Consider the following 27,500-nt stretch of genomic DNA (forward strand, 5'->3'; position numbering starts at 1 on the left):
GAATTAACGAAACGGGTGATGGTGGAGTTCACAAGAGAATCTGAGTACTTGAGGTTAGAAAAGATCAGTTTAAGGCGTTCGCATTCTGTTGAGAATAGTTCCCATGTTGAGGACAAGCGGTAAGCACGGTTTAACATGGTTTTAACTAAAGATCTTTTATAGCGGTTGTCGACATGACTTTGGTGGTGTAAGAGGAGACCAGTGTTTGTGGGTTTACGGTAAACACTTGTTACCAGCTTGCAGCCCTTCTTGCATATTTCAATGCCGACAAATGGTAGCTTACCGTTAGATGCGATCTCCATGGTGAAGGATATGGATGGATGACAGTTGTTCAAAGTCTTCAGAAAGGCTTCTGCGGTTGGTATGTCTTTCATTGTGGCTAGTGTATCATCCACGTAGCGTCTGTAGAAGTCTGGCAACTTGTTCTCGTTTTGTAGCTTTTCCTCGATAGAACAAAGAAAAGTATTGGCCATTAGGGGACCCAAGGGAGAGCCCATCGCTACTCCATCAATTTGTTGGTAGAGTTGACCGTTAAATTGAAATAGCTGGTCCTTTGTTGCTACTGACAACAGTTCAATTAGATCAGCTTTGCTGATGTTTAGATGGTGTGTTTTGTTGAACCAGTTGTCAACAAAAGCTCTATCAGCAAGGATCTCGATGGTTTCTTGTAGTGGGACGTTCGTAAATAGCGAAGAGACATCATAAGATACTAGGATGTCAGATTCGTTGAGGCTCAGATTGCGAATCTCATCAGCGAAGGAAAATGTGTCAGATATTGTGTAGCTGTTGATCGACAGGGGCTTCAGTTTATCGTCGAGCCATCTCGCGAGGGCGAAGTTGTAAGTACTTGTGGCGGATAGAATGGGCCTCATCGCCAGTTTTTCTTTATGAGTCTTTGGCAGACCATAAAGATGGGCGAGTCGTGATCCTTTCGGGCAAACTGAGTCGGCAATCTGTTTTGGGAGAATTTTGCGCACGACAGATTCAAGGTGTTTCTCTTTCTGCAGTAAAGGGTGGTAGAAGCTTGTTCTGTGTCGAGGTTTGAAGTTTTCCTTGCCGCAACGCATCTGTTCAATGGACATTCAAGCTAGCTTCGAGAAAGTCTTCTGGCAACTGGAGCCTTCATTATCCGATGATAAGAAGGAATTAGCTGCGGCGACCCTTCGATCGATCGCGCTTAACTACATCGAGTGCAAAGCCCCCAAACCACCGAAAGCGCTACAAAGAGCTATTGAGCAACTAAAACGAAGAGATGACATCGTAATCACGAAACCAGATAAAGGTACAGGACTAGTTGTTATGGATAAGGCAGAATATGTTCGCCTTTTGAGTGAATCTTCCATCAACGATACAGCTAAATTTACCGCCGTAAGTTCGGAGAGACCCAAGACGCGTGGACGACCGCCCAAAAACTACCACCCTTTACTGCAGAAAGAGAAACACCTTGAATCTGTCGTGCGCAAAATTCTCCCAAAACAGATTGCCGACTCAGTTTGCCCGAAAGGATCACGACTCGCCCATCTTTATGGTCTGCCAAAGACTCATAAAGAAAAACTGGCGATGAGGCCCATTCTATCCGCCACAAGTACTTACAACTTCGCCCTCGCGAGATGGCTCGACGATAAACTGAAGCCCCTGTCGATCAACAGCTACACAATATCTGACACATTTTCCTTCGCTGATGAGATTCGCAATCTGAGCCTCAACGAATCTGACATCCTAGTATCTTATGATGTCTCTTCGCTATTTACGAACGTCCCACTACAAGAAACCATCGAGATCCTTGCTGATAGAGCTTTTGTCGACAACTGGTTCAACAAAACACACCATCTAAACATCAGCAAAGCTGATCTAATTGAACTGTTGTCAGTAGCAACAAAGGACCAGCTATTTCAATTTAACGGTCAACTCTACCAACAAATTGATGGAGTAGCGATGGGCTCTCCCTTGGGTCCCCTAATGGCCAATACTTTTCTTTGTTCTATCGAGGAAAAGCTACAAAACGAGAACAAGTTGCCAGACTTCTACAGACGCTACGTGGATGATACACTAGCCACAATGAAAGACATACCAACCGCAGAAGCCTTTCTGAAGACTTTGAACAACTGTCATCCATCCATATCCTTCACCATGGAGATCGCATCTAACGGTAAGCTACCATTTGTCGGCATTGAAATATGCAAGAAGGGCTGCAAGCTGGTAACAAGTGTTTACCGTAAACCCACAAACACTGGTCTCCTCTTACACCACCAAAGTCATGTCGACAACCGCTATAAAAGATCTTTAGTTAAAACCATGTTAAACCGTGCTTACCGCTTGTCCTCAACATGGGAACTATTCTCAACAGAATGCGAACGCCTTAAACTGATCTTTTCTAACCTCAAGTACTCAGATTCTCTTGTGAACTCCACCATCACCCGTTTCGTTAATTCAGTGATGTCACCAGACACAAGATCGACGCCTCCAACAGAGAATATCTACCGCATTGTCCTGCCTTTTAAAGACCAGAAATCAGCGGACATAGTAAAGAAACATCTCTCGGACTTGAGTAATAAACTTGATCACAAACTACAGCCGGTGTTCAGAAGCCGTAAAATTGGCGATGATCTCAAAGTACAAGAGCCAAAACCACCTTTGATCAATCAACAGTGCGTTGTTTATAACTATATATGTGATCTGTGTGATGCAGAATACGTCGGTTACACTAGCCGTCATCTTTACAAGCGCATTGAGGAACACCGATTTACCGCCATCGGAAAACACCTTCAAAATGAACACCGAGTTGATACAGTTGGTGACCTGACTAACAACTTTAAGATCCTAAAGAAATGTCAGGGAAAGTTCGATTGCTTGATCCACGAAATGTTGTGGATTCGCAAGAAGAAACCGAGCCTTAACACACAGTCAGACTCCATTCGCGCAAAAGTATTTGTTTAGGCTTTGAACAGACACTGAACTCATTACCAGTGTTTGACACCTCATTGGAATGAACATGAACATTGAACAGCTATCTTAATCTTAATTTATTCAATTTCGCACCTCTACCATTGGTATAAATTAGTTTACTTTTCGCACAAATATTTTTTAACTTGAAAATGGTGCCAGGATGACACCGAAACGTCGTTGCTCAGTTTTTTGATACAGTTTATAACGGCCATATTTATTCTTCTATAATAGAGGAGGAAGTATTCATATATTGGGCTTACTTCGACATTTTCTGTGGGTTAGGCTGAGGAGTTTAGTTATGAACAAGATCAGTCTTGAGTTTTGAAACAGTTCGTGAGCTAGTAGTATGCAAATGGAATGGGACATTTTCATTTTTAGTTACAAAGGTAACTTGATACTTTTGTTTTTCACAAGGAGTAAATTTAATTAGAGGTCATGAATAGTCGCTTCTAGTTCTTAGGACATGTTTTAGAGGAAATGAGACTATTTAGATTTGAAACAGTTCTAATGTTTACAATAGTAAGTGCAGGTAACGATCGTTTTGTTCTTGTTGCATGCGAATATAACGAGATATTTTTATTTTTTAGTAACAAAGGGTAATTTGACACTCTTGTTTTTGACGAGGGAGTAAATTCAATTAGAGCTGATGAATCATCACCACTTGTTCCCACAAGATGTTTGCTATCTTTAGTTACAAATGGTAACTGGACACTTGATTTTTATATGGGAGTAAATTCAATTAGAGTTGACAAGGTATCAGCTATTGTTCCCAGGAGATTAAACGAAAAAGAAGCTTTCATTTCTGGACAGTTTTTACATCTCTGCAGTAGCAGTTTAATATTTTTATTTGATGGGCATTTTATGACATTCTTTTAAAGGTAAAATTATGAAAACTGTTCAAATGTTCTTTGAAGACTGAGTGCCACCAAGTTAAAGTGCAATTTAATTAAATCAGACTTTCAACTTGTCAGAGAGGTTTTTTTCTCTTTCTTTCAATTTTCGGTGAAGTAGTGTTGTTGTGTTGTGTAAAAAGGGTAAACTTACGACTTGTATAAAATGCGAAAAGTTCTCTTAACGTGAGTATTTTTGAACAAAAATTACTCTTGGGGGTTGGAAGGGCTATGTGATCGGTGAGTGAGTTATGCATGTGCGCGTGTCACACAAATCAGTGTGGGTTGTATCAAAGAATGAATCAAATTGCCTGTTAGAAAATAAGATGGTATCTACATTAATCTGGACACATGTCAGATTGCTGTAGTTTGTTCAGTCAAACATTTTATGGCTTTCTATTTAGTTATCTTACCATTACCCATGTAACATCGTATGTACAGCATAAATTCCCAGTTTCTTTCTTGCTGTACATCGCAACCGAAAAAACTTGTCAAATTAACCAATCATTACTGTAAACAGTTCCATGAATGCTCCTATCTACGAGACACAAAAAAAATAACTCTTGCACGCCTTGCGTGCCTATGTTTTCTTGAAAGTCGAGCCCTGCACTAGTCTTTCAAATGTTGCACAAAAACAATAACAAAAAACAACAAAAACAATAGTTGTTATTATTATAGAAACTATACACAGGGAAAGAAAACAATTATAATCTTTAATTATTTTATTTTCTTAGTGAAGGTAACAAAAAGTTTATCATCTTTTTACAACATTGAGTCGATGCACAGTTCAATCCAACCATCACAAGAGAGAACATAGAGTATAAGCTTGTTTAGATTTACAATAAAAAGTTAGATGCATCCTCAAGTATTCACAAAACTCCCAGACATTATTCTTGAAAAGTTTACAAGACCAAGCAAAATTCTTTAACTAAAGCATGTTCCTTCTCAGTGTTATTCATCAGCATCTTCTGCATCCTTGACATATCTGTGCTTTATGTGTTTCCACAATTTCTGGTGGCAGAGAGGGCAAAAAAAGTTACGATACTTATACAACAACCAGATCAAGACCAGTATGGTGGTCTGGGACTGCCATAACCAAAAAACCCATTGCCTTAACAAGTTTCTTGTAAATTTATGTTTTATTTGCTTTTTCAATTGTATTTTTTGTTTCTGTTAATGTCGTTTTGTTTTGTTTTTTAATGACAAAAATATTTTCATTTAAAATCATAAGTAAATAAATCAAGAAATGAATTTAAATCGAATAAAACATCTCAAGAAACAAAATAAAAACACATGATTTTAAAAATGAAAGTAATTTCGCACGTAACAAAAATTTGCTGTGAAATAAATTTTAAAAAAATATAAAAAAATTAGTTTGAAAAAAAAGGCATATTAGACTAAATTAAAAACAAAATTGTCTATGGCCTGTCGCTGCCATAGCGAGAATAAAAAAAAAAACATGCGCGACCTATCGTTGCCATAGACCAGAATGCATTTTTGTGCATTTACCAAGGTCAACGGCAAACATGGCTGCCAGAGGTCTAAAATGAAAGATCTGCGCCAAGGGAGAAATGGGAAGAAGGATTCTGGCAAGTCAGCAAAAAACCTTGAAACCATAGTTGTCCAGCACCTTAGTGCAGTGGTTTCTGGCAAAGCTCAGAAGTACTTCCGAGTTGGAGCACGTGAGTTCGTGTCTTTTGAAAATTTCGACAAACTCTCCAGTGATAACAATGGGGGTGACAGGCTTACACAACTCCTGTATCTACATGCAATAGTCGCTTTTAAAGTTTTGCTCAAACAAGTATATCTGCACCATTTGCGGAGTGTTACTGAGCATTAGACTCTCTAATTCTCTGTGTGCGATCAGCGACTGATGAGATCCAGAAGGATCGAAACCGCATTATGACCTGAACAACAAGGCTAAGAGCCTCCTAACCAAATAGGGACTATAAGCATTCTCAAGAAAATCTGAAAACATCGCAAATAAAAGCAATGAAGACCACAACATGGAGCTGGATGAACAGTCAGAGGAAAAACTTCTAATTTCAAGAGTTGACGACAGCACTTTTCCTGAACAAAACCCCACAATATCATACAACACGCAAAACAGTCGACAGACTTGCGCATGAACATCTACATTTGCAGTGCCAGAACGAACAAACTGGAGGGATAAACCTAAACATCAAGCACAAGGGTCAAAAAGCTTGATGAAATTGATGCAAGAAACATAAGCACGTCTCTCTAACAAACGCTTATAGCTTTCCACAAGGAAAGCTACAGCTATCTCTGGCGAAGTCGGACAAAGATAAATATGACACCCGTGATAAGTAGCATAACTTGCAACAGTTAATCAAACAGCAGGGCCTGGCGTAACATCACAAAATGCAAACAACACATTCACAGATTATTCCAAACTTTGTCCCTCCAGAGCTAATATTTAGAGAGCTTAAAACATATCTTGCAATAGAAATGAGTCATAGAAAACTAGTGTGTGGCAAGATACAGAGGTGTCAAACTCTACAAATTACATGCAGAAAACAGCAGAAACCACACAGACCTATGACCTCTATCGGCTCTACTCTGGTAAAAAATGTTCTCCTAATAACGCCATAAAGTACCCCTAAGAAATGAATGTGAAGCAAAGAAAGGTCGTGAGACCGAAATTTACAAAATAACGGCAAATACACAAATGCTAGGAGGCATAGGAGTCCGCCCATGAAGGGCCTGTTATCCTCATTTACATATGTAACACTGGCATTTAATCCAAAATCAACCATTAGCGAAATATTCAAAGATCCCCCTATCGTACTATTCAAAAGGGGCAGATCGTTGAAAGATATAATCGTTTGAGCAAAACTTTAAAAGCGACTATTGCATGTAGACACAGGAGTTGTGTAAGCCTGTCACCTCCATTGTTATCACTGGAGAGTTTGTCGAAATTTTCGAAAGACACAAACTCGCGTGCTCCAACTCGGGAGTACTTCTGAGCTTTGCCAGAAACCACTGCACTAAGGTGCTGGAACACTATGGTTTCAAGGTTTTTTGCTGACTTGCCAGAATCTTTCTTCCCATCTCTCCCTTGGCGCAGATCTTTCATTTTAGACCTCTGGCAGCCATTTTTGCTGTTGACCTTGGTAAATGCACCAAAATGCATTCTGGTCTATGGCAACGATAGGCCACGCATGGTTTTTTTTCCCGCTACGACAGCGATAGGCCATAGACAATTTTTTATTTAGTTTAAAACGCCTTTTTTTCAAAGTATGTTTTTATTAGTTTTTTATATTTGTTTTGCAGCAAATTTTGGTTATGTTCGAAATTACTTTCATTTTTAAAATCATTTGTTTTTATTTTGTTTCTTGAGATATCTTCCGATTTAAATTCATTTCTTGATTTATTTACTTTTGATTTTAAATTAAAATATTTTTGCAATTAAAACAAAATAACATTAAAAGAAACAAAAAAAATACAATATTGAAAAAGCAAATAAAACATAAATTTACAAGAAACTTGTTAAGACAATGGGTTTTTTGTTATGGCAGCCCCAGGCCACCATAGACCAGATCACTACATGTACTCATCAATCAATCTTGCAGAGTAAAGAAAATCTTCAACTTCAGGATATTTTCCTCTAGATATTGACTTAATTATCCTACTATAGCTAACCAATTACCATTGTAAATAACATATTTGTATTTTGATCATGTTCTACACTATGCTGGGAAAACACAGTGAAGCCCTAATGCAATTACCCCCTTGGTAACAGGGAGTAACAAGACATGGGCTTCTAGGGGGTTAAGGGGGGATGCTTCATAGAAAATTTTGCGCATTTAGATTTCTTTTCAGTGCGATTTCCTGCATTTTTGGCTTCACCAATTTAAAAATGATTAAGATTAGCAATTATTTTCCCCACTTTTCAGACTTTTTTTTAAAGATAATTGGGATAATTGGGAGAGTGGGAGCAGGCAGGGCTTGAAAAATATTTGAATTCCAGCTTGCCTTTTGGGCAAGTAACTCTCAAATATTGCTTGCCCGGGGCACTTCCCAACTTGCCCATGTTTTCAAACTCATTAATAATTCAGGACCCAAAAGTGGAAGTTATTCACTGGCGTGTTCAAATGTAATAACCTGTCTGACTAGCTTGTAATCTTCTTAGTTTTGATCACTTTCATTTGCTGTTTCCTGAATTATGCGCTGGGTATCGTAAAAAATCTTTAAATCAATGTTTTCAATCCATGGAACTGGGTTGTGTGCAACTCCTTGAATGTTAAACTGCATATTGCCAAACTCCAAAAAAATCATTTTGAAGGGAAGCGCATAAAATTAAAAAACAAGTGGAATAAAAAACAATTTTGTTTCTCCTCTTCAGTTCAGAAACAGGCACCATGTTGATTTTGTAAAGCCGGCAAGTGCATATTTCATTGTTTTAGGTAGTTGATAAATAGTTTCAGTCGAGTGAAAACGTCTGTGTTTGAAATGAAAAATTATTTTCCGTCAAATTTTTTGATGACCTGCTAATCAATTTTTTTTAATGGTCTGTGGCAGTACCTTAAGTAAGCTTATATTTCTGTTCGAAAACTTGTATGTTTCGCGGAAGATTCACACAGAGATTCTAGTTGCTGGCGAGGGATTCGTTTTTGCAGTAGAAATATATGGCCTCTTTTCACACACAGCATCTACAGCTGCCAGTGACACAATTATGTCGAGTTTGTTTTTTACAGTGAAACTGGTAAATGCTCACAAAAAACCCCGGCAAAATATTGATGAAATTTTACGAAATAAACACAGCATTTTTGTGCTGGTCACACTCACTTTTAGTCGTGGAAAGAACTTTGATCAGGGTAAGGCTGTCCATAAGTTGCTCGGCAACTTTTGAGCAACTTTTCAGATTTGGAGCAACTTTTAGTCCTTCGAGCAACTTTTCAGATTTTGTGCAACTTTTTTCTTTTTTGAATAACTTTCTTGCTTTTTTAAGGAAATTTGTAAAGAAAAACCGCCCATTCAAGTTCTAATTTAAAGCATCAGTTGCTTTTATGCATGATTTTGCATAAAATACCTTTTGTAAACAAAAAACACTATTCCCCTGGTGGTCTGCCTGTGGTAGCAGCTGAAGGTGATCAATGGATATGCTGAAAAATTCAAAATGGCAGAGCCGAGTGATTATTCAAGCTCGAGTGAAGATGATGAATGTTCAGATCCTTTAGAAGTAGCAGCTAGTGCTGGAGCTAGATTAGGTACTCCAGAAAAAGCCAGTTTCTCTGGGAAAAGAAAAGTGCACACTAATCCAGCTGAAAAGAAGAGAAATGTGCGTGGATCAGTCAATCCAAATGTGTCCGCGTGGGATAGAGTAAACGAGTTTAAACACCAGTGCCTAACTACAGTGTCGGGAAATCTAAGATGTGACGCCTGCAGAGAAACTCTTTCCAAAAAAAAAGAGTTCTGTCAAGAAACACATATCATCCATAAACTACATCAAAGCGCTGGAGAATATTAAGAAAAGCAAGAAGAAAGATCAAAATATCAAGGATCTTCTTGCAAAAACAAGCGGAGGAGCAAAAGGATCCACATTACCTGAAGACATGAGGCTCTATCGATATGAGCTTGTGGAAGTTCTACTGAGGGCAGGTATTCCCCTTTTAAAAGTCGACAGTTTGCGACCATTTCTTGAAAAATATGGTCATCGCTTGACATCTCGGAACCATCTAGCAGAATTCATTCCCATGATTCGTCAGAAGGAGATAGACTTTGTGAAATCCGAAATAGCTGCCAACAGTGCTTTTTCTGTGATCTTTGATGGGAGCACCAGACTTGGAGAAACGTTGGCAATTATCGTTCGCTTCATTGACAAAGATTGGAATATACAGCAGAGGCTTCTCAAATTAGAAATTTTAGCCAAGAGCATGAATGCGGAAGAGCTTGCTCAAAGGCTGATTCAGTGCCTGGCTGTGGAGTATGGAATACAACCAAACCATCTTCTAGCAGCAATGAGAGATGGTGCATCAGTAAATGAAGCTGGATTACGTCAAGTCATGTTTTTCTTCCCCAATATTCTTAATGTCATCTGTTTCTCACACACAATCGATAATGTTGGGAAACACTTTGAATTTAGTGTCCTAGACACATTTTCTAGGTGTTGGAACACCATGTTTTCTCTCAGTCGAGCTGCTTGGCTGTTGTGGAAGACAAGAACTGGCACAGCAATGCAACTTCATTCCAAAACCAGATGGTGGAGCAAATGGGAAGTCCTCAATCAGGTCATGGAGTTTTTTGGGAATGTTGAGCCCTTTCTAAGAGAAAATGATAACCGGTCTCCTGTTTGCCGTACAAGCCTGTTGGAGATTTTTGATGATCCAGCTACTGCTAGAGACTTAGACGTTGAGCTTGCTGCTATGATTGATGCAGGCAAGCACTTTGTTCAAGCAACTTATTATCTTGAGGGGGACGGTCCCTTAGTATTTACTTGCTATGAACGTTTGTCCGCATTAGCACATGCAATAGCCATTGAATCTTATCCAAACACTGAGGCCAAAGCTCGCCAACATGCAGGTAGAAATATGGCATTGTACAACCAGTTAGTTGCTCAAGCAAAGGCATGTATCAATCCAGGCTTCCGCTTTTACCAACAGAAATTCAGTGTGCAATCCCATAATATTGTCATTTAAGGCTGCACGCTTATGCTGCCCAATACAGGTGAAAGCACTACATCCAACTGCTGCATCAGTCCAGGAACTAAAGCAATTTAGTTTCATTACTGATGCAGAAGTTATACAGCTTGTGGAAGAGCTGCCAAACTATCTGGCCATTGCTGATGGTGCAGCCATTGAAACAGAGGAAGGCAAAGTACAGTGGTGGGCTACACATGCTGATGCTCTCCCAAATTGGTCTGCTGCAGTCAAAAAGATCTTGTTGGTGCAGCCTAGTTCAGCATCAGCTGAACGAGTGTTTAGCCTGCTGCAAAATGCATTTAGCAAGCAGCAAGAGGCAGCATTTGAGGAAACAGTGGAAACATCGGTCATGTTACATTACAATGACAATAAGCGCACATGAAATCTTGAATTATATGTCTGTAGAGGACTAGCTGGTGGTGCAAAACATTGACCAACAGGGACAGTGCTCTGTACTACATCCACAAAGAAGTAAATATTGAAAGACTATGGTTTTATACCACATACAGTCATACACTCATGTACGTCAGAGAAACTTTATATATTTAAATTAATAAGCATATTAGCAAAGTTTGTTTTGTTCGAATACAATCATGTGGTTATCGTACTAGAAAGCCAATACAGAGAATCAGATTTTTATGATTTGGGTTGAGAGAGACTCAGTCTTACAATATTGATGATAGCTAGTCTGTGATAGGGTAGGGGTTTTTGGTGCCTAGTCTTATAGGGTTGCAAAATCAAGCTAATCATGGTCTAGTCATGATGGGGAGGAGCGAGGGGGTGCAACTCGACAGGCTACGAGGATGATTTTGCATCTAGAGGAAAGTTTTTCGTTTCAAGAAGTTCAAATGAAAACGTTTAACCTGTCTGTGAAAACCAGTTGTGTCCTTCTGCTGAAAACATTAAAGCCTAGATTTAGCGTACCCAAATTCGGCCAAGTAATCAAGATATCGTAAGGTATCAGGACAGTAGGGTATGGTACAATATTGGAAACAGTTACAACTCACCCCTCGGTTCATTCTTTCCCATAAGTTATCCATTCCTTCATCAAACACTCTCTCGAATGCAAACGCCCCAATAACAATAGTAACTGCGAATGTGGAGGTTCGACGGAACAAAGCGTTGTATACTGTTCTACCGATACTCATTCTTGCCCTTGAGTCTTCTCGAAATCCAAGCTTATATTTTCACCGGCTTCTCGGCGCAAGATGGCGGCTGCGTGTCTTTATTTTGCAAAGGACGATGGTTAAATTCCAAGTTGCAAAGTGTGATGGGATTTTTACGTCATCTTCGCGCCAAGTTTATTATTTCTCTCTCCAAGCCGGGATTTCGACGCCACATTTTCACTTCTTTGAAAACTTTCTGGCGATTCGCGATCGGATGTCGACTATGTTGTCTAATGTCTCTTTAGATCACGACGAAGGCATGGATGTTCAAGAAGCAAGCACTTTTCGGTTCAGCGAAGAGCCCTCCCTGGAGAAAATGTAAGCTAACATATCTGGAGGCAACGCGCGTCGAATGTCCTGGTCGCGTCGAATAGAATGCTCGCTCCCGCTCGCTTTTTCGGAATGCTCGTTTTGGTTATTTGAGTTCTGTATGATTTTAACTTGAATTTACCAGTTTTTTGTTCATCTTAGTCGGCAGATGCAGTCTGAGTTCGCAAAGGAGAGGGATTGGGATCAATTTCACCAGCCCAGGAATCTTGTGCTTGCAATGGTACTTGAGCTGAGCTTATAAAACAATATCAAAGATTTTATAATAATGAGATTGACCTCATTTGGAGGATCATTTATACTTTTGTTCGTGCCAGAGTGGTCTCTGTATGAATCTCTCTTATGACTGTTGGGTACCGTTTTCAGGCTGTATGTATCCTGGAAATTATTCATGAAAATTGCTCCACAAGGTTGCTGGGGAAACCCAGGGGTACAGAACCACCAGAAAAATTGGGTGGCTGTGTGCGACCTGCTTTCCAAAACCCTTACCTTATTTCAGAGCAAAATCTGTAATTTTCCCCAGTCTATTTATGACCTGACCAAAATTTTAAGACCTTATTTGAGACCAAAATGGCCAAAATTAATGCCCATTTCTGACCAAAACAGCTCAAAACACCATACCATTTGGGGCTGCACATACCTCTGTAGCCCATATAAGGGAGCACCCCGTCAGGTTGGGGAACTGAGAGGAAGTCTTGTTGCTACCAGTGGCATGATATTTGTGAAATATGTTGTGATCTTAAAAGTACATTTGTGGAGTTAAGTCTTGCACCCCACATGCTAGCCTGTGCTGTGCAATTTAGAACAGTGTCAGCTGTGAACTGTAACCAATATTTCTCTGTAATTAATTGATTAGTAAACAGTGTTGCAGATAACTACAAAAAGTCTTTGTCATCCAATTCATTTTAGAAGACAAGAACTCCTTCTTTCACTCAGTCCGTAGAGGGAGACACAAAAGAAAACCATGAGGATCTTGCGTGGCCATTTTTTATCGCAGTTTTCTTTTGTTTCTCGCTGGACAGACTAAGTGAAAGAGGGACTTGTAGGGATCTCGTGCGGCCATTTTTTTCTCACGGTTTTCTTTTGCGTCTCGGTTGACAGACTAAGCGAAAGAGGGACTAATCGTAGTCTAATTCATTGTGAATAGAAATAACCTGCTGTTGAAAAAATCTAGTACTTTTTAAGTCAGAGAGCTTGCTATGAGGTTAACAGTATATTGTATATATTTGTTGTGTATAATTATGTTGTCACATGTACATAAGGTGACCCACATGATATTTCTGTTTTGCAGGTTGGAGAAGTTGGAGAAGTGGCTGAGTTATTGTAAGTGCTTTTGATTATAATTTCATCATCTTTTGTGAGAAACTTCTTTATGAGAAACTTTTAAAAAAGTTTCTCATGACTTTTACAAATAGTCTTTATTACTGACAAAAATTTGTTTCCAATCTCGCAGGACTTCTCAGATGCATAGTCAATGCAGGGGCATAGTGGCCATATACACGTACACAGATGCGTTCCTTTGAAAAATTATCCAGAAAAAAAAAATTTTATATTATAAGCGAAAAGCCTCTTTAATAATTTGATTGGATGGTTTGATGGCCTCTGCTCTCTCCTATTAAATCTACTATCAATAAGTTTTATCCCAAATGTCAACATATAAACAAATTATAAAGTTAATAAATAGTCAACGTAATTCCATAATGATATATTTTTGATTTGTGAAACTGTTTTCTGGAAAAAGTGGGAAATGGTATTTTCTTTTTTTGAGTAGAATGAATTTCGTAGGGCGCTCAACTCAATCGATTGAGGAGCATCAACTATAACTTCACAGAGGTTCAGGTCTCACGACTGATCATCGTTTTATTGCTGCAGAACTGTTTCGTATGGTACAAGGACCACACTTATCAGGCAACTTTAACAACTGAATTGTTGAAATTGGAAAGCTGGCAGTTAAATACGAAAATTTGAATGGTTGCTATATTAGATGCGTTACATTCAGGCTATTTGAAAGTATTCGAAGAGTTGCTAGGTAACAAAAACATGATATAAGAGGGATTATGTGTCGTTATTTTAAGTTACATTACTCTAAAGTTCTGAAGTACATGGCAGTTTCTGTGGGGGCATGAACTTGCTAATTCAGTTCTTCTGTTGAGGCTACACAGCTCTTTTTTACAGATGATTATGAACTTTTCATTCAGACAAAGACTACATTTTTTGCTAATGTTGCTGTAGGGTTTACATTTCTTAAGAATTTTCCATTTAATCAGAAATGGTATCTTTCCATGTTGTATGTTTCAAACATATTTGGAGAGTTCTGTCTCATTTTTTCTGTGCGAGTGTCAAAAGGATGTTTTGTGGTTCCTGTAGTGTTCCTTAAAGTTTGTGGCTAGTCCAACGTAGGTTTCAGTTGTTGTCTCGGTAGTGACTGTGGCTTGGTAGATGACGTTAGTTTGGAGGCATTTTCCTTCCAGTGGGCTATCAGACTTTTTTCTACAATTGCAGGTGTCAGGTTGTGGTATTGGTGCATTTGAATTTGAAAGAATGTGTTTGTTTGTTGGGGGATACAGAAATGGTATTTTCTGTATCCCGTAAAAAAAAAACCAAATTTCCTCTGAGCAGGCTCCCCAATCCCACAAGTGGCTAAGCCTTTCTCCTTGATGAATACTATATGAAAAATGCACAGTATCCCCTTGCAATGGGCATGGTGTCTAAAGAGAGAAAAAATTTTGAAAAGAGACAAAGTAATTGAACAGGGATAATTACTTGTGCTGTTACTGGAAAATCAAACCCATATTTAAACTTTAAGCTATTTTCCAAGAATTTGACAGTTCGTAAAGGCTCTAAATATATAATCTCTTTTCAAGTGATGTATTGATTCTGTAAGACATCAGTCCTTGTTAGGAGTGTCCACATACAAAGCGGCAATTAGATTGTAGCCACAGTTTATTGCTTGCCTCTCTTATATCCTTTTTTGCTTGTTTCTAGACTGACTCTTCTTAATTGTGAACAAAGAATCACTGATTAGCATATTAACTATTATTTTTACATTTTACAGCCAGTGGAAAGGAGAGGTACAGGAGGGACTTCCAGGTTAGTCTTCAGGAACAAGATAAAAAATTTGGCCATTTTGTTATCAGTGCACTTCTTGGGGAATTAAAAAGTTAATTTATTTTACTACGATTATCAGTTGAGTAAGGCGGGACGAAAGTTTGGTCACCAAGTTTTAACGTAAAATCGTGTTGTTGTCACGGGCAACTTACCTCGTTTCCGTTGGTAACAACATCAACAGCCGTTGGTCGCCTGTCGCGTCGCCTACAATTTCGCGCGCTTTGCTGTCAATTGACGTCAAAGGCCGACAAGTTGCCAATGGATACGGAGCCAGTTGCTCGTGACAACAACACGATTTTTACGTTAAAACTTGGTGACCAAACTTTCGTCCGCCTTACTCAACTGATAATCGTAGTACTTTTATCCTACAATGCAATGCCAATAGTTTAAATTGAAAAAGAAAACATAAGCACTTCAGCTAAAATTTATTTTGTGAATAATTTTGTGTCTGTCAGATTGGACTCCCAAAGAGAAGCATCATCTTGCACAAGAACTTAGTGATGTACTAGTCTACCTCGTCAGACTAGCAGAAAAATGCCATGTTGATCTTCCTCAAGAAGTGGTAGCAAAAATAGCGGTAAATTCTAAGAAATATCCTGCACACCTGGTCAAGGGATCAAGCAAGAAATACACAGAATACAAGGACATGAATTCTTCAAATCCCTGACAGAGGTTCATGTATTAACTGTATATCTACTGAGAGCTCCAATGTCTCCACTTTTTAAATGAATGTACATGTAAATAGGAATGGGCATGACACATTATTCAGGAGGGACGACTTAACATATTTGCTCCAGAATATTTTCAGTTTTCAGTTTTAGGGGTATCTACATTGTGTACACTGAAAAACAATGTTTTTTTTTTAATTTTTTCGTTCATAACCCTTGAAAATAACTTTCCTTGTAAGTAAGTCAATGAAGTGTACACTTTATTTGGATTTTTTTTGCCTTATTGTTAAGGCCTGATTTAATGTATAACTAATATATTTCTATGAGAACTTTTTAAATTTTTAGCCATAATTGTATAAACCATTGTTGTGTTTTAATTCTTTTAAGAAAATAAAACTGAATCTTTGCATTTTCTCAAAGCAGAAGCAACATCATAGGTATGTAATTTTTGAGTTACTGCTTATGAATACAGTCGAACCTTCGGTTGTGACCACTGGTTGCAACCACCTTTTCTCAGTGACCACCTCTCCTCAGTGATCAGTTTTCCAAAATACCAAACGTTTCCCTGTCAAATCACTATATTTTGAACCTCTTGTAAGCGACCACCTCTCGTAAGCGACCACGGCCACTTTTAGAGCTAAAAACTTGAAAGTTTCTTTTGTTTTTAACCTCCCATAAGCGACCACTTGACAGTTAATAGAGAGGAGATTGGATAATAAGGTGTTGTAACATTATTGTCTTCCTGAGAAGTACAAGAGATGGAAATTTCTCCATGGGAAGAACCAGATTTTTCTCTCAAAATTGACCTTTCGCATGAATGAAACTTTGCATCGGCATTGGCACATGGGTTATGTCTCTGTAGTTGTGATATGCTAATGACGCAAAATTTTGATCCAGTATGGTCTGAATTCTGGTAAGCAACCACCTCCAGTAAGTGACCACCAAGGCTTGACATTTCATGGCATTTCAGGTGGTCTCTTATGGGAGGTTTGATTGTATTGATGTCAAGGTTATTTTTCTTTTCTGAAACAAAATAATATTTTGCTTAAACGACCTTAAACTGGTATGGGATACTTTAGTTTTTAGTTAATGTGCTAACATAGTTTTATTAAACCCAAGAAACTGCCTTCAATATATACATAATTTTTTAAAATTCTTGAGACTATTTTACTACGCTTGTCACAAATTTGGATATTCTTTATGAATAATCCTCTTTCTTTGAATTAGAAGTAAACAAAAGAAAACAATTAGTCTGCGCAATTTCAGAAAACATCCACAACTGCAACTTAAAAGGCCATAATTTAGAAATTTCAAGGAGGGTGGGAGTTCTCAAGAGCCAAAATTTTAAAGGAAGGCATGAAGCCAAACCTAAAACCGTCTATGGAGGGGAAGGGGGAGAGGTCAAACAAAAAAAAATTATTCGTGTAGGTTAGTATTTTTGAACAATGCAGGTTTGGCAGGGCAGAAAGAAGACATAAGCACATAGGCACAATAAGAGTGTGAGGGCAAATGGGGAGCAAGAAAAAGGAGCAGAGAAGAAATTAAACAGGAAATCTTTTGGTTGTTATGTTTTTTTTTTGTTGCTCCTTTCTTTTACACTGCATACACTTGGCTGACTGTTGGCAGCCTGTCAGTGGACAATAATAGTCAGTAAACTTGTCAGTTGACAGCATCAGACAGTCTTAAGAGGGTAACCCAAAAACGCTGATCCCCGGTCCATGGACTACCCCTATGGACCCCCTCTACGGACCACCCTAAAATAGTGTAAAAATAATAAATAAAGATTTCACTTATGGGTTGTCTCATAGATTCAGACTTGTGTCGGTGATTTTTACACTGCAAATGTAACAGACTCGGGTTTCTAACACCCCAACCCCCCCACCCCTACCCCCAAAAAAATGCCTAAAAGCCGTAAATGAAATATTTTATTTATTAATTTTATTATATTTTGGGGGGTGGTCCATAGAGGGGGTCTGTTGGGAGAGTCCATGGACCGGTCCATAAGTAGTCCGCGGACCTGGTCCGCAGTGGGGGTCCGCGGACCTGGGGTCAGTGTTTTTGGGTTACCCATTGAGTTCTGGATGCATGCGGGAGGTTGCTAAGCACAGAAGAAGTGTAAGAGTCGCATGAGGCGATAGCTGAGTGTGACTAGCTTCTTGAGTGCTTAGCAAACCTCCCAAGTGCATACGTAACTCAATAGTGCACGCTATGGCGTTTACCATTTGTTTTATAACATAACATTGAGACATTGGAACAACAAGTCCTTTTATTGAGCTACATCACAAAAAAATGTTCATGTAGCCTTACATGACAAAACAAGTGCACGAAAATTCATTCATGACAACTGACTGCACACCAGTAACTCGATAAAGTTTCATCTTCAGACAACTGTGAAGACAGTTTCGCATTTCTGGCAGAAGGACGTCGGTCATTACTTTGGAAACAATGTCTGTCAAAAGATTTGCTTTGTAAACATTGGCACACACGTCAGCAGCAAATAGTAGACGCTAAATTAACCAATCAGAGCGTGCGCTTTGCTTTAGTTATGTTATAATATATTTTGGGGGGTGGTCCGTAGAGGGGGTTTGTTGGGGGAGTCTGTGGACCGGTCCATAGGTAGTCCGCAGTCAGTGTTTTCGGGTTACCCGTCTTAAGATGCCCATCTGTTGGTTTTTTTTTGGGGGGGGGGGGGGGTGGGGAGAGCTGTTCTTCACTTTTAGTGCCATTCTGCAGGCTACCTAGTGTGTTCATCCAGAGCCTACTCTATTTTAAACGGTAAAATAAAAAAATAATTCACGAGCTGTCCAACTTATGCGTCAGTCAATTCCAGCCGTGCCCATCCCCCCTCCCCCCCCTGGGCTAACCCCCGGGCATTAGCATTTTTTTTAAAAAATGGGCAAATTCCCTGGGGTGGGGACACACAAGTTGTCTAAATGCTCCAGGGTGGGGACGAAGAAAGAGGGTAAATGCCCCGCCCCCGAGATCGTCGCCTTCCAACACCTCTGCAGTTTTTTTCATTAATCATTGAATAAAGCGTTCAACATTTCAGTATTTTAATGCAACGGTAAGACTTCAAGGACAACAGCACATGTTAGTTGATTCTGATTATATTTATTTCTTTATATTTTGTTTTTAACAGTTTGCTAGAGGATAGCATGACATTAAATATTTTGTTGTATAAAAACCATCTGTTTTGAATATTTCGACTAGAATAACGACAATCCTGTTAACAATGTTTACAATAAAACAATTGTCATTGTTTTAGAAATCTCACAACTTTAATATTTTATTTCAATACTTGATTATAAACAGTTCGTTGAAGAAATACCTAAAATTGAGAAAACATACCTTTAAAAACATCTACAAGTTTCTCTAGTCCCTGACGGACAACCCATTGTTCAACAAACGCCTCATCCATGGCACTTTCCAAAACACATGTGTCAAATGCCCGGGGGTCGCCTCAGGGTACACAAATGCCCAGCCCCCGGGCCGCAATAAAATTGCGAATGCCCCACCCCCAGGACTGACAACATGAGCAAATGCCCTGCGATTGCCTGGGGGGGATGGGCACTGCTGGAATTGACTGATGCATTAGCAGATCATGTGGCAACATTAGCTCTGCTTGAGGAATTTTGATAAAATTATATAAATCAGCATGACTTCTTCTGCACACGGAAGACTCATGTTTCTTTCGGATGATTAAAGTTGGAAGTGAGAGAAATTTGACACTGTCAGTGTCTGGTGTGGGGGAGGCCTTGTCGTGTTGGGTGACTGGTAACAGTAACAGGGCTGAATAACGTCTGCGCATGTGCGAGAGGACTGCACAACAAAATCAAATTTCGGCGCGAACGTGATGTGTGGTTCTTTCGTGATCAGTTGAATGACGACAAGAAAAGAGCAGAAATTTTACCATTATTTTGGCACCTAAACGCAAATATCTCCTTCTTATGCTTTGGAAAATGACAATTTGAACAATTCGAAGTTTTTGTTCCCAAAGAAATGCCGAGAAATACAAGAAAACTTGTAGTTAACGGGGTAAATATTTAGAGCTTTGTATTCAACCGCCACGATTCAGCGTCGTTTCGATTGACAGTCGTTTGTTTCGTTTGAGAGAAAAATGATGTTTTGGGGCATTGACGGTAACACGAGAGTTTGGAAAAGTGTCGCCAGACGTGAGTATTACGATCTTAGTTTGTTTTGTAATGAAAATGGCACCTTTCTTTAGCGAGTCGTAAAATTTATTTTAACACAAACGCTGTGATATGGAATTGCTGTCGTAAAACTTGTATGGTCAACACCTGCATGCACTCGTTAGCTTACTCGCAAGACTTAAAGCTCAAAAAATGCTTTCTCAAGGAACGTATATTGTTGGCTACATGTACCTATACAACTGTAGAGTACTTTTATGTACAGAGTTTGGAAAGATTTCCGTGTAACCCCATACATTTATTATGCATGCAGAATTATTAATTATGTATGCGCTCTATTGTTTTTGAAGACAATAGGAATTCCCGAGGGTATTGAATATATACATTGATAATTACTACTTACTGTACGAATAAAAGAGGATTTCATTGCGCGCTTTTGCGCGCTGTCTTTTCGCTGATTCTCTTCTTCCCCTAGCTCCATTCTTCTCTCTTTATCTTCTCCATATTATCCAGGCTCATTGCGCATTTTTTTTTTCTTTTTTCACCTTGTACCCATGCAGGTCTCGAACCACTTACCTTTCGCATACCTCTCGCTTACCAGTCTCTCTTCCACACCACTACACTACGAGGTTCAGTTGAAAATTTGCACTCGAAAAATCATTTTTGTTTTACTTCACTCGCTCACATTGCCAAAAATTTACATTACAATTGAATTATTCCTCTGTTTAAAGCATGTTTCACGCTGCACGAAAACACGCATCGCATGTTTTTATGACTAGCTCCCTGGTGAATATAAAGGGGATGATTTATTTCTTTCTCCCTGTTGCCTCTACTCTCTTGTCATTCACAGTTTACCGTTTTTATAGGAATGTCTTCTCTAAATTTTTTTAAACTGTGTAAAATTTTGGCGGATCACGATCAGTGCATACAGTGGTGAAAGGAACACAACCTGCTCGCGTCGTCAGTTATGTGTCCACGGGAAAATTGTAGCAATACATTGACGTGGACACGACGAGCGTCATCGCGAGATGGGTTCGAATGGCGGTGTTCGAGAAGAAAATGCAATGGCATGGCATCAATGTGCCAGAACTCATGGTTTTCTGGAAGCAGGCTGTCCAATGAAAAAGTATTAGCCCTAACGTACGCTTGGGCGCACAAATTTACTATTACTCAAGCAGTGCACGAGACCTCACTAGATGACGAAACCACGTCAACAGAAACGGTGATAGATTGGTATAACTATTGCCGAGAGGTTTGTGCCGACAGAATCATGAATCATCATGCGGGGCAAATAGGCGGACCAGGTAAGACTGTGGAGATTGACGAGTCCAAGTTTGGCAAAACGAAGTACAGCCGCGGTCGCTACATCGCAGGACAGTGGGTCTTTGGCGGCATCTGCCGCGAGACCAAGGCCTGCTTTCTTGTTCCGGTAGCGCAAAGGGATAAAGACACACTTGCCCATAATACGCGCCCAGATATTGCCGGGGACACGCGTGATGAGCGACATGTGGAAAGCTTACGATTGCCTAAAAGACGAGGGCTATAGTCATCTCACAGTTAACCACAGCCTAAACTTCGTAGACCCAGACACAGGTGCGCACACCCAGCGCATTGAAAATACATGGTGGGGAGTCAAACGAAGTATGCCTCGTACAGGAACATCCAAAGATCTCTTTGAAAGCTACCTACAGGAACGAATGTGGCGTAAGCACTATGGAGATGATCCTTTTGAAAACATTATCAAGCATATCGCCGACTTGTACGAAGTGCGCAAAGATGCGTAAATTGTTCCTCGTACCACTGTATGTACTGTTCGTGATCTGATCGCCACTTCATGGAGGAAAGAAACAAAATACACAGCTTCATCGCATGGGTCTGAACTTGAGGAAGGAAATCAAGAGGAAAAAAACGCCGAGAGACGCGACAGGTAAGCTATAATTTTTATTTCACTTTGTTTACATTTACAAAATTAGTATAATAGTGGCTAACCCGCTCAACAGATTATCGCTAACCGCAAGCAGCCGGTTTTGCTTAGGCCTAAAGCAGTATTTTTAAGCTTTTTTAAACTAGCGAACAGGTCTAAATCGCTATTATTTTAAGCAGTTTTAAGCCTGCGTTCAGTTTAAAAATACGGTAAATGCGGCCCAAATTATGATATTTCGCATCGGATGTCCGTAATTTAGACCTAAAACTCGAGAAATTATTCTAAGTCTCCAAGAAATCGTTCCGTTTTTGCGTATTTTAGAAAATTGGAAAAAAAATCTAAGTCTAAAAGTATGGTAAAATTTAGAGTTATTCAAATTATGTAAGTCTCAAAGGAGCGCTATTGTTTACTCTCTTGTTTAGTTAAACAAAGAACTGTATGCATAATAAATGTATGGGGTTATACGGAAATCTTGCCCAGAGTTTGCTTATCTTAATCGATCGATATATTTCATTATCTAAATGAAGCACATGTTACTGTTCCTAAATTATGTGGGATGCTGTTAATCGTTTTAAACCATGAAAGCAGTTCAAACGCTGCATCGTTTGGGGCCATTGCCAAAAATGCTCCACTTGTCCCATGGTAATGACTGTCAAACACAGTTATTCCATTCTGTGTAGGGATGAATGCCACCGTTTTGTCATTTATAATGAAGATACATGCTGTTTTGGTACTGTTCAGCTGGGCTTGGTTTAAGTGGTACGGCAGGCTTGCTGCTGGAGTCTGCTCTCTGATGATACTGACTGGCAACTCTGCAGAGACATCAAGGCTATCAAGGGCTTTTGTCTGCTCCATTTTAGTTGCTGCTTCCTGCACACCATACAGCTGCCCACCACTGTTTTCATAGTATTTAAACATAGCGGTCTGGTACTGGCTACAAAATATAATGTTTAATGTATAATGTATATTAAATGCTTTTCTACTGCATCTGCATGTGCGTAAACACTCATTCGAATGGAAGAACCATTTCTAATTATTTATAACTATTTTTTAAACATTAATTAATGCAGTGGGGGATGATGTGGAGGGAATGTTTAATCAGAAAAAATCATTTCATTTTAGAATATACAAATTTACTCATCTGTCGTACCTGCATGTTTCCTCTTGTTGCAGTGCCTCCTCAGAGTTATTTAGTTTTAATTAGGAAATACAATTATATACTTTATCCTACAGGAATTGTAAATTTATTGAAACTTCTACATGTATACCTGAAGATGTTATTTCCTTATTTTCCAGTGTTTTCCCAAGTTGACTGACCATGCTTTGTGAAGCATTCTCCTAAGAAGATTCATACCAAAACATTGTCTCCATGTTGTTATTACTGACAATTTTTATAATTAGAAATTGATTATTATCACATTTAATTATTATATGTACATGTACCTGTCTGCCATTAGGCAACTGAACACTGGTTGGAGAGGAGGTTGACGGTTTACTGTTTCTCTGTAAGGAGCAGATACATGATAAAATATTTTGGTATAGTTCGGGAACGATTTTTTGTGATAAGAAAGTAGCAAATATGCAGTATTGTTTTGGTGGGCAGAATTGGCAAATAAACAAATGAACAAAATATGGCTCCAGCCTATTTTGTGTGTGTGTGTGTGTGTGTGTGTGGACTTTGTGGGACTGGTATTTCAGTTTCAGGGGCATCAAATGTTGTTGTATAATTATCTCAATGTTGCATTAGACGAAAACAAGCACTTCACTTACTTGTACTGGTGGGACATAGTCTGGATCACTGGAGAAAACACTATCAGCAATCATGAACACTTATTACACCATCGGGTGGGTAACCCAAAAACACTGACCCTCCGGTCCGCGGACCCCCACTATGGACCGGGTCTGCGGACTACCTATGGACCGGTCCACGGACTCCCCCAACGGACCCCCTCTACGGACCACCCCCCAAAATATAATAAAATTAATAAATAAAATTAATAAATAAAATATTTCATTTACAGGTTGTCTAATAGATTACTCCTGACAGCGAAATTCCGAATGTTACATTGAACAAATGTAACAGACCTGGATTCAGGCTCAGGTGCAATTCAAATCATTACACATTGCTACTTCCTTTGCTGTGGCCATAAAATATACAAAAGACACGTACGGGGAAGCCTTCGGGAAGCCTCGAAATTTGTGCTCTTTTCCCTCTGCCATTTTGTTCAGCCCATTTTCCGTGGGTTCGTGAACTCATTCCAAGCTTCACAATTTGCTCAGCGGAATAACAGATACAAACAACAATTAACGGCCTAAAAATATATCTTCCATAGCCTGATTGAGCCACGAGTGGAAGGTAAGAACTTTCCTTCTTACCATCGGCATTTCCTTACGCTGAAAAAAGCTTTTAGGCATTTTTTTGGGGGGAGGGGTGGGGGGGGGTTGGGGTGTTAAAACCCGAGTCTGTTACATTTGCACAGTGTAACACTCGAAAAATCACCGACACAAGTCTGAATCTATTTGACAACCCATAAGTGAAATCTTTATTTATTATTTTACACTATTTTAGGGTGGTCCGTAGGGGTGGTCCATGGACCGATCCGTAGGGTAGTCCGCGGACCGGGGGTCAGTGTTTTCGGGTTACACCCATCGGGTTCCGGGCCGGTAAGTAGGGACATTAGCTCCTACCCGATCAAAGAGACGGTAAAACCTCCTGGGAACTTTTCTTTTCGACAACGAGGGGGAGTGCTCCAAGAGTGGAGACGAGCAATATTCATTCGCTTCCCGAGTGGCTCTCATCCAATTCCGAGTACAGGCCCAGCAATTTAAATTCCCGTCCACGAACCGAGCAATGGCCTCGTCAAACCGCCTCAATCGACCTTGGCATGTTTCTCTAGCTCGTGTTAGCTTAACAAACCAGAAAGTGCGCTCATTTGGTTTTGCATTTGCCCCAAAGAACAATAGAATGGACGTAAATAAAATCCAAAACACGGCGAAAGATGTCATCATCCGAAGTCCTCGATAAATCTATCGTGTTCACGCGCTGTTTTCACCAATTGTACAAACTTAAAACCCCTGTGTACAAAAAGGTATGTGCCGGCCAATGGTCGAGGGAACTAGTGTAAAGATTTCTTTCTACCGTTTTTAGTTTGGCTCTACTTTTTCACCATAAACCGGGCGCTATACGAATCTTTTTGAAAACGCCGCCATTTTTTCGAGGTTTGTTATGGTGCCCAGGCCGTTCGCGGCGGCGCGAGCCATGAGATCTCGCACATGCGCAGACGTTATTCAGCCCTGTTGTGACTGGTAAGTTGAACCGTGAGCGGGGCCTGGGAACTAGTATAGTGAACAAAATGGCGGACGACGGCTTTCAAGTTGTAAAGAAAAGAAGGGGTTACAAGTGCAGAAGCCACAAAGAGGAAAACGGTTCTTGTGCAAAGCTGTGGAAAAGCCGAACGTCTAGCGAAACGATAACGTGCGATGCAAATGAACTAAGGACGAAAATCGAAAAATGCAGGCACGAAAAAGGTTTACTTTTATGATTTTAAGATTATTTTGGCATTTGATTAAAATGAAAATATTAAAATTGCTGATTTCCACAAATAGGGCAGAAGTTTCAGGAAGTGACTTTTTTACAAGTGTCCGAGGTAAGATCGATTTCTGGTGGAAAACCTTGCATTATCACAAAGGGTTTTCAAGATCTCGAAAAACCTTGCCAAAGATCTTATCAGGGGGAGGGGAGGGGAGACTCCCATATTTAAGGATGCTCGTCAGAAAATTTGAATTAACCCCCCCCCCCCCCCCCCGGGAATCAAACCCCTAAAGGAGATTAATCTGGGCATGGCTCAATCATTATTTGACCTCTAAAAGATGCCACTTAAAAACAGAGAAGGTTTTTGAGTGCACCTTAAATGATAATAATATGTGATGGTTAAAACATAGTTAATAGAGGGGAATGGTTATGAAGCTGGGCAAGCATCAAAGGAGCAAACAAAGATGCCAAGATTTATGTTGGAAGGTCCACGACTGTGCACAGTCTTTTGTTTTGCGCTCATACACTATGCATGAATTACGTAACCAACACGTTTCTATTGGTTACTTCCTTAGTATGGAGTAAACAACTACTGTGTTTTGTACATGGTTGAAGCAAAAAAGAGAGAACAAAAACATACAACAATGAACTTTGTCAAGTTTCATAAGCAATTCCCTCCATTAACTATGGTTAAAACTAGAGGCGTTTCGTCCAGAACATCATAAAGTGTGACCTAAATCCTTGATATATACCCTGAACCAAGACAACAAGCATTGTGTACATTTTCATAGGGGAGTCCCCTTCTCCCCCCCAGGATTTTCACTCTCACGATATGGATCCAGGAAAGATAGATGATGATTTTTCAAGATTTCACAAGTATTTTGCTGAGATAAATAAATCTATTATGCTGTGCTAGCGGTGGGAGGTGCGGTGGTTATGCATGGTTATTGCACTCAACTACAGATTGAGTGGTCCAGGTTTGGGCCCTGGCCAGGGACATTGCATTGTGTTCTTGGGCAAGACACTTTACTCTCATAGTGTCTCTCTCCACCTGGGTGTATAAATGTATGTATGTGTGAATGAATAAATGGGTACTGGTGAACTTAATGCTGGGGGGTAACCCTGCGATGGACTAGCACCCCATCCAGGGGGGAGTAGAAATACTCCTAGTCGCTTCATGCTACCGAAACCGGGATAAGCTCCATCCTGATGAGCCACTTGGCTCATTTACAGACTTTTCCTTTACCTTACTAGCCATTGACTGTAGTTGAATTGGTTGTAACTGTTCTGCCATAAAAAATGACACATCCGGCTCTACTTAAACCCGTGATAACTTATTAATAAACTTTTTTCTCTTTCCCTGAAGATAATAGTAACTTTGATACTTCTGTATTACCTTTCAGAATTGTTTTATAATGGCTATTGTGTGGATAATACCTCCAATGTAGCAGAATCTGAGAGACCAAATACCAAAGTTATCCCACAGGAGCCTTTCACTGATATTGTTTGTTATGGAATTGGAAAATTAACGTCATGTCCTATAGCCAGATACCAGTTTGCATTTTTGCTGTTGTTGAAGGAATTTCTCCAGGTAATGCATAGTTAGAGCATGTTACCAAATATGAGTTTTCACCAGGGCAGTGATGCTTGCATATTTGTATGTTATTCCAGAGATGGGTGTATTGCTAACTGGAGAGAATTTTTACTGTAACTTAAACAGTTCTTAGGCTTGGTTGCATGAAAAGAAGTATAAATAAACTTAAATAAATAAATAAATTACTTAATTGGCCACCCCCATTGGGGTTTTTCAGGACCAATATAAACAAACAATGATAAATAAGTATTCAAATAAACATAACTAGGTTAAGAATCCCAACTGGTGGGAGGCTTGTCTAACAATTATCTTGGAAACTGCAAGACACATTGCATAAAACATTTTACGGTATAATTTATTATTTTTCCACAATGATATGTTTCTGGTAACTCAAGGATTAGGTCATAGAAAAAGAACAAATAGTCTCTCATAGAGTTGGATGTTTATCAAAATGTACTGTATATTGTCTTTGCCTGTGCCATCTTCACATCAACAGCTTTTGCTAGTTTTTGTTTCTGTTGTGTTATAGAAGTAC

The 27,500-nt window shown here is 39.5% G+C and overlaps 5 protein-coding genes and 2 pseudogenes across 7 annotated transcripts in view; 5 read left to right on the forward strand and 2 right to left on the reverse strand.

Moving 5' to 3' along the window:
- Window positions 1-1,088: 1,088 nt before the first annotated feature.
- LOC149097480 (uncharacterized) lies at window positions 1,089-3,492 on the forward strand. Its single transcript, XM_089279609.1, has one exon. The coding sequence runs from the start codon at window positions 1,300-1,302 to the stop codon at window positions 2,935-2,937; it is 1,638 nt and encodes a 545-aa protein (XP_089135735.1). The 5' UTR covers window positions 1,089-1,299; the 3' UTR covers window positions 2,938-3,492.
- A 1,048-nt stretch (window positions 3,493-4,540) lies between these two features.
- Window positions 4,541-11,737, reverse strand: LOC110040816 (cytochrome b-c1 complex subunit 9-like). Its single transcript, XM_089279610.1, has 2 exons — window positions 11,506-11,737; window positions 4,541-4,847 (listed from the first exon to the last, which is right to left on the reverse strand). Exons 1-2 carry the CDS (start codon window positions 11,644-11,646, stop codon window positions 4,788-4,790), a joined length of 201 nt encoding a protein of 66 aa, XP_089135736.1. The 5' UTR covers window positions 11,647-11,737; the 3' UTR covers window positions 4,541-4,787.
- Window positions 8,977-10,949, forward strand: LOC149097481 (uncharacterized; annotated as a pseudogene).
- On the forward strand, window positions 11,708-17,334 carry LOC110040814 (dCTP pyrophosphatase 1-like). The gene is made up of 5 exons (XM_020746088.2): window positions 11,708-11,982; window positions 12,136-12,214; window positions 13,283-13,314; window positions 15,047-15,081; window positions 15,555-17,334. The coding sequence occupies exons 1-5, from the start codon at window positions 11,741-11,743 to the stop codon at window positions 15,764-15,766; spliced, it is 600 nt and encodes a 199-aa protein (XP_020601747.1). The 5' UTR covers window positions 11,708-11,740; the 3' UTR covers window positions 15,767-17,334.
- A 2,620-nt stretch (window positions 17,335-19,954) lies between these two features.
- LOC149097482 (uncharacterized) lies at window positions 19,955-23,469 on the forward strand (annotated as a pseudogene). The gene is made up of 2 exons (XR_016204140.1): window positions 19,955-21,842; window positions 23,136-23,469. The product of XR_016204140.1 is annotated as an uncharacterized LOC149097482 (transcript).
- On the reverse strand, window positions 21,839-22,775 carry LOC149097483 (uncharacterized). Its single transcript, XM_089279457.1, has one exon. It carries the CDS (start codon window positions 22,755-22,757, stop codon window positions 22,353-22,355), a length of 405 nt encoding a protein of 134 aa, XP_089135583.1. The 5' UTR covers window positions 22,758-22,775; the 3' UTR covers window positions 21,839-22,352.
- A 1,417-nt stretch (window positions 23,470-24,886) lies between the features above and the next one.
- The window catches only part of LOC110066877 (SRR1-like protein), a 6,287-nt gene continuing 3,673 nt past the window's right edge, over window positions 24,887-27,500 (forward strand). The window contains exons 1-3 of one of the 2 annotated variants that reach the window (XM_020774132.2): window positions 24,887-25,356; window positions 25,446-25,486; window positions 26,775-26,962. In XM_020774132.2, coding sequence (XP_020629791.1) covers window positions 25,193-25,356; window positions 25,446-25,486; window positions 26,775-26,962 — 393 coding nt within the window. In that variant the 5' untranslated portion in view covers window positions 24,887-25,192. Of the gene's footprint in view, window positions 25,368-25,445; window positions 25,487-26,774; window positions 26,963-27,500 lie in introns of both variants that reach the window. The other variant, XM_020774133.2, reaches the window with a different exon arrangement.

This window comes from Orbicella faveolata, unplaced genomic scaffold (genome assembly GCF_042242905.1).
Source record: "Orbicella faveolata isolate gen_17 unplaced genomic scaffold, um_ofav_v1 contig_47, whole genome shotgun sequence".
NCBI lineage: Eukaryota > Metazoa > Cnidaria > Anthozoa > Scleractinia > Merulinidae > Orbicella > Orbicella faveolata.